Source organism: Gekko japonicus, unplaced genomic scaffold (genome assembly GCF_001447785.1).
Source record: "Gekko japonicus isolate JY-2015 unplaced genomic scaffold, Gekko_japonicus_V1.1 scaffold6006, whole genome shotgun sequence".
Lineage (NCBI taxonomy): Eukaryota > Metazoa > Chordata > Lepidosauria > Squamata > Gekkonidae > Gekko > Gekko japonicus.
In genome coordinates, this window is record NW_015163808.1 from 21,144 (window position 1) to 32,067 (window position 10,924).

At 47.6% G+C, this 10,924-nt stretch overlaps 1 protein-coding gene across 1 annotated transcript in view; it reads right to left on the reverse strand.

Moving 5' to 3' along the window:
• Positions 1–10,924, reverse strand: part of LOC107107643 (C-1-tetrahydrofolate synthase, cytoplasmic-like) — a gene marked incomplete at its 5' end in the record, with an annotated part of 27,364 nt that overhangs the window by 12,529 nt on the left and 3,911 nt on the right. The window contains 2 exons of the mRNA XM_015407944.1: positions 4,429–4,581; positions 10,151–10,258. Of these exons, the coding sequence (XP_015263430.1) occupies positions 4,429–4,581; positions 10,151–10,258 (261 nt within the window). The remainder of the gene's footprint in view (positions 1–4,428; positions 4,582–10,150; positions 10,259–10,924) is intronic.

Sequence of the window (10,924 nt, forward strand, 5' to 3'; positions counted from 1 at the left end):
CTTGCCCGGGCTCCCCTCAGCCACGGGGAGCCAGGGCAAGCCAAGGGAAGGCAGTTTAAACTGCCTCCCCTCCAAGGGCCAGCTTGCCCGGGCTCCCCACAGCCGCGGGTCCCGGGAAAAGCCAAGGGAAGGCAGTTTAAACCGCATTCCCTTTGGGGGGGGGGGCTTGCCTGGGCAAGCCAAGGGACGTCATGGGGTGTGCCCTAATAAGCTAATGAGCTGTGCTGTCGGGGGTGTGGCCTAATATGCTAATGAATTTCTGCTGTTAGGTGTGGCCTATTATGCTAATGAGTTCCTGCTGGGCTTTTTCTACAAAAAAAGCCCTGGAGGGAACACTGGTTTCCAAGTCAAGAGACGTTCAGAGGTGGCTTGCCATTGCCCGCCTCTCTGTAGTGACTCTGGACTTCCCTGGCAGTGCCTGCTTTAGCTTCAGCGATCTGATGAGATCAGGCTCGCCTGGGCCATCCAGGTCGGGGCAAAATGGTGGTGGTGGAAGATCCAGTCACAGCTGACTCACAGTGGGCCTGTGGGGCTTTGAGAGAAAGAGAAGGCCGTTTTGCCCTTGCCTGCCTCTGCATCGCAGCCCTCGAAGGTCTCCCGTCCTAGTGCTCACCAGGGCTGACCTGCCTTAGCTCCTGAGATCTAAGAAGATTTGGGCTCGCCTGGGCCATTCCAGGTCGGGGCAAAATGGGGGCGGGAAGTGCCACTGAGCGGCAGCCCCGTAGGGTTTTCATGACAGAAGAAACCTTCTTTGGAGGTTTTCAAACCGAGGCTGGGTGGCCACCTGACAGCAATGCTGGTTGTGTGAACTGAGGCAGATCACGAGAGGGAGGGCAGGGAGGGTTGCCTCGGTGCTTCGTTCTCGTGGCCCTTTCTTACACACCCAGGGAAATGCTGATCGCCACTTTGGGGGATCAGGAGGCCAATTTGGCTGGAGATCCTGGAGGGTTTTTTTTTTGTCATCTTCTGGGCGTGAAAGCTGGCCCGTAGCTAACATGGGGCCCACAGGGCCTGGCCCCCTAGTCTTTCTTCTGGGCCCCCTCCTTCCTGGGCTGCCTCCAAAGTGCCCCGACATGCCACCTGCATTGTGCTTTGGTTTAATTAGCTGGCGGCCCCCGAAGGCCCCCTCCCAAAAAATCCCCTAGCTACGGGGCTGCGTGGAAGACGGGTCCACTGGGGGTGTGGAGGGGGAGGTATTTGTGAATTCCCTGCATTGTGCAGGGGGCTGGACTGGATGACCCTGGAGGTCCCTGCCAGCTCCATGGATTCTATGAACAGTGGTGGTTTCCCATCGCCTACCTCTGCACAATGACCCCGGAGTCTCTTGGTGGTCTCCCATCTATGTACTAACCACGGCCGACCCTGCCTAGTTTCCAAGCTCTGATGAGATCGGGCTAGCCTGGGCCACGCAAGGCAGGACAGAGTGCTGGTGGAAAGGGCTGTCCAGTTGCAGCCTTGGAGGCTTTGAGATGAACAGGGGTGGCCTGCCGCGGCCTGCCTCTGCATGGTGACGCTAGACTTCCTTGGTGGTCTCTCTCTCATCCAAGTACCAACCAAGCCTTCGCTTCTGAGATAAGGCTAGTCTGGGATATCCAGGTCAACGCATCTACATTATTATTATTATTTGTATTTTATTTATTTATTTATTATCACACTTATATCCCGTCCTCCCCGCGAACGGGCTCAGGGCGGCTTACAAATAAGGGCAACGTGTGCCAAATAAAACATTAAAAACAGCATACAATCAACCATAACAATAATAATGTGCTCAGCGATGTTACCAATTGGATCAAATCCATCGCATCAGATGGTGACCCATAGAGGTACCCAAAGCCTGCTTCAGCGGCCCCGACCCCATCGCAATACTGTAGCGAGATCTTTATACTGGGCCATCCCATCACCCCGTTGTTACCACCAAATAGTTGTTGTTGGTGGTAGTGGCGGCTCCTAATTAAAAGCCTGGCTTTTAAATGAAAAGCCTGCACATTTTTCATATGTGCGTGTGTGTGTGCGCGCGTGAGTGTGTGTGTACCTGGAAGTCACGGCCGACCTCTGGTGACTGACCCCTACTGGGAGCCTGAAGGATATTCAGAGAGGTGGCTGAATAAAGCCTGCCCCCGCCTCCCTCTTCTGGTATTCCAAAGAGGTCTCCCATCCAAGTACTTCCCAGAGTCGGCCCTCCTTGGCTTCCGAGATCTGATGGAATCGGGCTTGCCTGAAGAAGTCTACTTTATTATCCCCCACGTGGGATACACACAGCCTTTGATCAGGACTGGCAGACGGACTGGCAGTTTCGAGGAAGCCAATGCAGACTGTGACCAAAAAAAAGAAAAGAAAAAAAGAATCCAGACTACACTGAGATGGCACATCAGATGCAGGGAGCATACAGATCGGCTGCTGATGTATGCTTTGTGCATCTGGTGCCGCGAGCTCTGAGTCAGGAAAGCGTCTGCCAGGATACATCTGGTTTGTCTCTAAAGGTGCTGCTGGACTGCTGTTTAATATTAACGCCACCCTCCTCTGTAATTCCCTGCTAATAAGACCCAGGCTAGATGGATTCATGAGCTGACCCAGTGTAAGACATAAGAAGAGACCTGCTGGATCAGACCAGGGGTCCATCTAGTCCAGCATCCTGTCTCATACAGTGGCCAGCCAGTTCCTCTGGAGGGCCAACCACAGGGCATGGAGGGGCCTCCCCTGATGTTGCCTCCTGGCTCTGGGACTCAGAGGCTGACTGCCTCTGAATGTGGAGGTTCCCCTCTGCCACCATGGCAAGTAGCCACTGATAGACCTATCCTCCATGAATCTATCCATAAGAATATCGGACGAGCCCTGCTGGATCAGACTAGTCCATCTAGTCCAGCATCCATTCCTGTTTCACACAGCGGCCAGCCATTTACCCTGGAGGGCCAGCAACAGGGCACAGAAACCGAGGCCTTCCCTTGATGTGGCCTCCTGGCTCTGGGATTCTCAGAAGCTTAGTGCCTCTGAATTTGGAGTTTCCCCTCAGCCACCAAGGCTAGGAGACACTGACAGACCTCTCCTCCATGAATCTGTCTAATCCCCCTTTTAAAGCTGTCTATTCCTGCGGCCATCACAACATCCTCCAGCAGTGAATTCCACATTTGAATCACTCTCCTGCCACACACAGGGGCCAGTTAAACAAGTATAAAACCAACAGTCGTGATAGTCTGACCCACAATCAAACAGTCATAAGACTTATAAAGAATGCTGTTTATGTATTACAATCTAAAGCACTATGACATGATACACGACGTCGTCTCCGGATTACACAACGTTTCAAAAAATGAATCTTCTTCAGGAGATATTATAGTGGTGCCAAAGCTTTCAGTTTCACAAATGTTAGACAACAAGTCTTAAGAATATTAAATTCAGATAGGACACTGTATCTCAATTAACATTCAGGCTCAAAATATGCTGCTATGTTTCTACTGGATCCCGGGCCAACCAGTTCTTCTGGAGGGCCAACAACAGGGCACAGAGGCCGAGGCCTTCCCCTGAGGTTGCGTCCTGGCTCTGGGATTCAGAGGTTTAGTGCCTGTGAACGTGGAGGTTCCCCTCAGCCACCACGGCTAGTAGCCACTGATGAGACTTTTCCTTCATGGCTCCATCTAATCCCCTTTTAAAGCTGTCTGTTTCTGTGGCCATCACGACACCTTCTGACAGTGAATTATCACACTACATCCCTACATCCCTGAGCAGCTGTGACTGGCTGGGCTGTCAAGCAAACGGGGGACAGGTGTGGGAGGCCAGGGGAGCTTGATGGGCCTGCACACAATGAAGTCTAGTCCATATACGGGTCCAAATGGCAGGCCAAGGAGAAAACACCAGGTCTTCTCCAGGCTGTGGAGGCAAAACTTGGGAAGACAAAAGATGGAAGGGGGGGGGAGGAGGAAATTGGATTTATACCCCGCCCTTCACTCGGAGTGGCTTACCATCTCCTTTCCTTTCCCCTCCCCACAACAGACACCCTGTGAGGTGGGTGGGGCTGAGAGAGCTCTGAGAGAACTGCCCTTGAGAGAACAGCTCTGAGAGAACTTGTGACTGAGCGAAGGTCACTCCAGCAGCTGCATGTGGAAGAGTGAAGGATCGAACCCGGTTCTCCCAGATTAGAGTCCGCTGCTCTTAACCACTACACCAAACCAAGGAACAAGGGGCCCCCTCCCTCTCTCTGCATCTGAGGACTTTGCCATTCCCAGGGTCTCAGCTGGATCCACAGAGGTGGGCAAGGAGGACGAAGTAGTCACAGACCCCCCTGGGATCCCCATACTATGCGATCCAACATTTATCAATCCAACATTTATCAATGCCACTGTCTGACAGAGTGTTGGACTGGATGGGCCATTGGCCTGATCCAACATTGGCTTCTCTTATGTCCTTATGAGCCTTCCAGTACAGGGTACTCACCGTTCCTACTAATGGATACAAGAATCCTGCACCCACGCTGGCTCTGATGTCTCTGATGGGCAGGATGAAACCCGTGGGCACTCCCTTTTGTTCTGGGTCGTGGGACAGCGACAGGTGGGTTTTTGCCATGCAGACGGGCAAGTTTCCAAACCCCTGTGAGATGGAAAGACGAGGTGAAGTCGAGAAAGAACAGGACGGCATTTGAGCGGCGCTTGCCAGTAAAACACTATGTAATTGCTCCAATTAAGTTTCTTCGGCTCTGTCACCCTCGATCTAAACAGAACGGTCCTATCACTGATTGAGTCATTCATCCACAGCCTGCCAGACTGTGTCTGTCAATCATAGGTACCCTTCTTTTCTTCCCCATCTAGTAACTAAGGGAAACTAAAGGAAAAGAATCATCACCGGGGACGGCTATTATGAACGGGACACAGGTAATGCTGTGTACATTGTGGCTTTGAGCGAAATTGTCCCAGCTCTGCCACTACTTAATATTGTGATTTGTTCTACAAGAGGCTTCCCACAGACAAATTTGATTCCAGCGATTTGGAACTCAAGTGTCTGCTGAGATCTTTGCCTGAAATTGAACCCATCCTTTCAGAAGCGTTTTTTAAAATGAAGTTTTATAAGTTTATATATAGAAAGGGGGAAAGAATACAGAGTTATAAAAGAAGAAGAAAAGAAGAGGTTGGATTTATACTCCGCCCTTCACTACCCAAAGGTGTCTCAGAGCGGCTTACAAATTCCTTTCCCTTCCCCTCCCCACAACAGACACCCTGTGAGGGAGGTGGGGCTGAGAGAGCTCTTGACAGACACTGCTCTTTTTCAAGGACAGCTGTGTCAGAACTACGGCTTGCCCAAGGTCATCCAGCAGCTGCGACTGGAGGAGTGGGGAATCAAACCCGGTTCTCCCAGATTAGAGTCCGCGCACTTAACCACGACGCCAAACTGGCTCCCAATTTGACGTTCTGCATGCAAATCTTCTCATAAAAGTTTCACAACTATTATAACCGTCTTTCTTATTGTTCTGCATTTAGTCTTAGTTTCTCAGTATTTATGCTTTAACCAGTCATAGAACACCCTCCCTGGTCCCATAAATTCTTCTTCCGTTTTCCCTTTTAGTGTATTTGTCAGTCTGTCCATTTCAGCACATTCCATAATCTTCGTTATCAACTCATTAAGTGCTGGGATTTTCAGTGTCGTTGCAAATAAGATTCTAGCTGCTGTTATAACATGTAAAATGAAGTGTCTATAAAGATACTTTCAGAAGTGTTTATTCTACAACCGAAACACAGGCCTTCCTCAATACTTCTGCAACGCAATATCACGGGACTTTTGCTGCGTCGTGGGATCTTTGCTCCTCTCCACCGTGAGTCGAAGACCCACGTTCAGGAGAAACCAAGTCCTCATTAATTAGGACTGCCAATTCCTGATTGGAAAACTCCTGGAGATCTTGGAGGGTGGAGTCTGGGGTGGGAGAAACCTCAGCGGGGTAGGATGCCACAGAGGACACCCTCCCAAGCAGCCATTTTCTCCAGGGGCAGTATAAAAAAGAATGCCACCGTGTTAAGAATAAGATACCAATTATTTCATAGAATCATAGAATGTGAGAGTTGGAAGGGACCTTGCAGGTCATCTAGTCCAACCCCCTGCACTCTGCAGGAGCATAGCCGAAAGATAGCCCTACAACATCCCCGAAAGATGGTCATCCAGCCTCCGCTTGAAAACGTCCAGCAAAGGAGCATCCACCCCCTCCCGAGGCAGACTGTTCCACTGCTCAACCACTCTTACAGTTAGGAAGTTTCTCCTGATATTTAGCCGGTATCGACTCCCTTGTAATTTCCACCCATTAGATCTAGTCTTGCAATCCGGAGCAAGAGAGAATAGATCTGCTCCATCTTCTACATGACAGCCCTTCAAATACTTGAAGACTGCAATCATGTCTCCTCTAAGCCTTCTCTTTCCCAGGCTAAACATACCCAGCTCTTTCAGCCTTTCCTCGTAAGACTTGGATTCCAACCCTCTCACCATCCTGGTTGCCCTCTTCTGGACACGCTCGAGCTTGTCAACATCCTTCCTAAAATGTGGTGCCCAAAACTGGACACAGGACTCCAGGTGGGGCCTGACCATAGCAGAATAGAGCGGAACTACCACCTCCCGTGTTCTGGACACAATGCTTCTGTTTATAGTGGTTATCTAACATCCAGTAATCTTCCTAAGTGTTATTCTTACAAAGATAAGCAATTCTTAAAGGGGTAGTAAGGTAAAGGTAAAGGTTCCCTTGCTCGAAAGCCAGTCGAATCTGACTCTAGGGTTGCGGTGCTCATCTCCGTTTCAAAGCCGAAGAGCCAGCGCTGTCCGAAGACGTTTCCGTGGTCATGTGGCCGGCATGACTAAACACCAAGGCGCACGGAACGCTGTTACCTTCCCACCGAAGTGGTACCTATTTATCTGCTTGCAATTTCTTGCTTTCGAACTGCTAGGTTGGCAGGAGCTGGAACTAGAGACGGGAGCTCAGTCCGTCATGTGGCAACTCAGGTCTCGAACTGCTGAACTACTGACCTTCCAGAAGTGCGGTATGCTTGGGAAGTACGACCCTCCTGGTGGTCCCTGGCCTGAGAGGGATCTGGCTGTTCTCAACCAGGGCGAGGGATTTCTCGGCCCTGGCCCTGACTTGGGGGAACTCTCTGCCTGAGAACATCCGAGCCCTGTGGGATTTGTTACCTCTCCGCAGGGCGTGTGAGGCAGAGATGCTCTGTCAGGCTTCTTGGCTGAGGACAGCGATGGTATAATTAGGTGACCTGGCACCCCCATACCCGTCTTCTGCCTATGTCTCTCCTCCCATCTTTTACAAGTCTCTTCTGGGAGGTCTGCGATTTGCCAGATTAGGAACCCTGACTGTTAGCCATCTTGGAATTGATACATTTTTTTAAGGACTGTTGTTTTCTTTTTGAGCTAATTTTTTAAGAAGAAGAGAAGAAGAAGAGATTGGATTTATACCCTGCCCTTCACTTGGAGTCTCAGAGCAGCTTACAAACTCCTTTCCCTTCCCCTCCCCACAACAGACACCCTGTGAGGTGGGTGGGGCTGAGAGAACTCTGACACAAACTGCTCTTTTTCAAGGACAGCTGTGCCAGAGCTTGTGACTGACCCAAGGTCACATCAGCAGGTGCAAGTGGAGGAGTGGGGAATCAAACCCGGTTCTTCCAGATTACAGTCCACACACTTAACCCCTACACCAAATATTTAAAACTTAAATATTTATTGCATGTCCCTGTTGTAAGCCACCCTGAGCCCTGCTCGCAGGGGAGGGGGCGGCCTAAAAATTTAATAAACAAATAAATACAAAGGTTGCTGAAGTCTCTTATTAGTTTTCCCCCCCTTTTCTTCCCGATTTCTGAAGAGATCCCTCCAGCTTCCCAGCAACCAAACGTGCTACTGGTGCAGGCACATTTTCGTAAACTTCCTCAAAGTCGCGTACAATGCCAAAACGTCACATGGAACTATAAATAAAATTAATATTAACATACCTAATCAGAGACTTCAGCAACCTTTGTACTTACCTTTAGAGTGTTGTGCTAACTCTTTAATTGTATAGCTTTGTAAAAATAATACTTGGAAAGATTACTGAATGACAGATAACCACTATAAATAATCGGTATCTTATTCTTAACAGAGTGGCATTCTTTTCTATACTAGCCATGGAACACCGTGGTCCTTTTTCGTATATTTTGATTTTCTCCAGGGGAACAGAGGCCAGTTGCAATTCAGGGAGATCTCCTGGCCCCACATGAAAGTTTAATAAAAAAAATACAAGAACGATGAAATTGTAACTATGGAAAGTTCAATACTTCAATATTTTCTTATTATTGTGCATATGTCTCTACAACAGTATGTATCTTAATCACAATAAACAAGATGAAGAAGAAGAGAAGAGATTGTATTTATACCCTGCCCTTCACTCCCCAAAGGTCTCTCAGAGCGGCTTACAAACTCCTTTCCCTTCCCCTCCCCACAACAGGCACCCTGTGAGGTAAAAGAAGAAGAGATTGGATTTATACCCCGCCCTTCACTCCCCAAAGGTCTCTCAGAGCGGCTTACAAACTCCTTTCCCTTCCCCTCCCCTCCCCACCACAGACACAGGTGGGGCTGAGAGAGCTCTGACAGAAAATGCTCTTTTTTCAAGAACAGCTCTTATCAGAACTACGGCTTGCCAAAGTTCATCCAGCAGCTGCAAGTGGAGAAGTGGGGAATCAAACCCGGTTCTCCCAGATTAGAGTCCGCGCACTTAACCACTACACCAAACTGGCTGTACACCAAACAATTCATTATCACCATCAACAATCCATTCTAATGACGAATGAAAGTGCCTGTGAGTGTTCTTTCCAAGATTGAAGTGCTTGTGCTGTAGTAAATGGTCCTGTGTCCTTTGTTCGTTCAAATCCAGTAACTGTAGATGATTTATGGACGTTTCTAATGGAGCCTCTAATGGACTTGTCGACCTTTAATTCCATTTCTTCTCAGCTTTCTCAAAGAGGGAACGGAACAAAATCCATATATCCCAATATCATCCAAAGACGGACAAAATTCAAATATATATAAATCTTTCCTCCTGTGAAAATGGCGCTTGTTATATTTTTGTCCACTCCATTTTGTCCATAGGTTCTATTAGAACGTCCATAAATCATCCACAATTACTGGTTTTGAAAGGACAAAGGACACAGGACGGTTTACTACAGCACAAGCATTTTAATCTTGGAAAAGAAAACTTAAAGGCACTTTCATTCATCATTAGAATGGACTGTTGATAGTAATAATGAATTATTGTGATTATGATATGTACTGCTGTAGAGACACATGCACTATAATAAGAAAATATATTTTTAATAACCTTTTTATTTTTTCAAAAAAAGAGAGAAAAAGAATAATTTACAAGCTTTTCTCAAAGTATATCATTGTACAGAGTATCTTCTTCCATTAAACACCAAGTTCTATTTACATCATAGTCTAGTTTAGAAACGTAACAGTTTGTGATTCCCCCCCCGTCTCTCTATAAGTTCCACATTGTACATTGTACATTGTCAAAAAAGAGTAGGCTCATTCTTTTTGAATTATAACATAGCAATTTGTTTTCCAATTCAACCACTTCTAATAATTTATATATAAATTTTTCCCTAGAGGGAGATTTTCTAATTTTCAATTTTCAACAACCAATATTCCTACTGTTATTACAACACATATGAAAGTACAATTCTGATTTAAAGGCATAATTATGTCTGTCTTTTTCAGTTATCAATCCAAATTCAGTATTTTCACTTTTTATAACCACAAATACCTGTCATATTCTTATACCTTTCACTTAATCAGCCATCTGTGGAAAATTTTATACATCTTCACCTGATATAATGTAGGACTATTTGACTTTGTATTTCTTTCCCATACCCTTAGCCACTGAACTTCACAGTTCTTGTATTTTTTTTTAATTTATACCTCGTTCCTGTGGATCTCTCTGGATTATACTTTCCCACATGGGGGCTGGCAATCGTACTAATTATCAATGTTCTCTAAGAGATGAGAGAAGGAAGAGTGAGTTCAAAACCCATGGTGGCTTCCTTTTCAGCGAAAACACTACTGCTGCAGCGGTGCCCAACTCAGCTTGGGCATGACACGATCAGAACTTGCATTTATTCTGAGAAAACAACCCCGGTGTTTGCCAGCTTACCTGCTTAGTGTACAGAATCACTTTCTGCTCCGCTTCTGGCAGCAATTCAACATCGTCTGCCCCGTATATCGTCCGTGCGATAATTCTGATCTTATCTAGAATTGGCAGCTAAGGGAGGGAAAACAACAACAGGAAACAAATTTCAGGCAGCGCTCTTCCAATACTTCTCCTTCTCCTACGGGATTCTGGCTCAAGACACGGGAGCCTCTAAGAACGTGGCAAATTCACAGCAACCTGAAGAGAAGAATATCACAAGGCCGTACAGCAGAGAACCGACTGATCTACTTATTTCATTTAGGAGATTTTCCATGCTGCCTCCCCAGAGCCCTCCTGCAATCGAACAGCAGCACCAGGGGCTGTTTAGATCAGTCATTCCCCAGTGTGGTTCCCCAACACAGGGAACTTTGACTCTCGAAAGCTTATTCCCGGGAAATTTTGTTGGTCTCTAAGGCTCTACTGGACTCAAATCTGGTTCTCCCCCATTAGAGTCTGCGCTCCTAACCATTACACCAAACTGGCTCTGGTTAGTCTGTTTGGTCTGCAGTAGAAGAGCCAGGATTTGAGTCCAGTAGCGCCTTAGAGACCAACAAAATGTCCCGGGAATAAGCTTTCGAGAGTCAAAGTTCCCTGTGTTGGGGAACCACACTGGGGAATGACTGATCTAAACAGCCCCTGGTGCTGCTATCTGATTGCAGGAGGGCTCTGGGGAGGCAGCATGGAAACACGACTAGAACCAGCTAAAGACAATTTAATGCGCCGTTGGGGGTTGCTTTA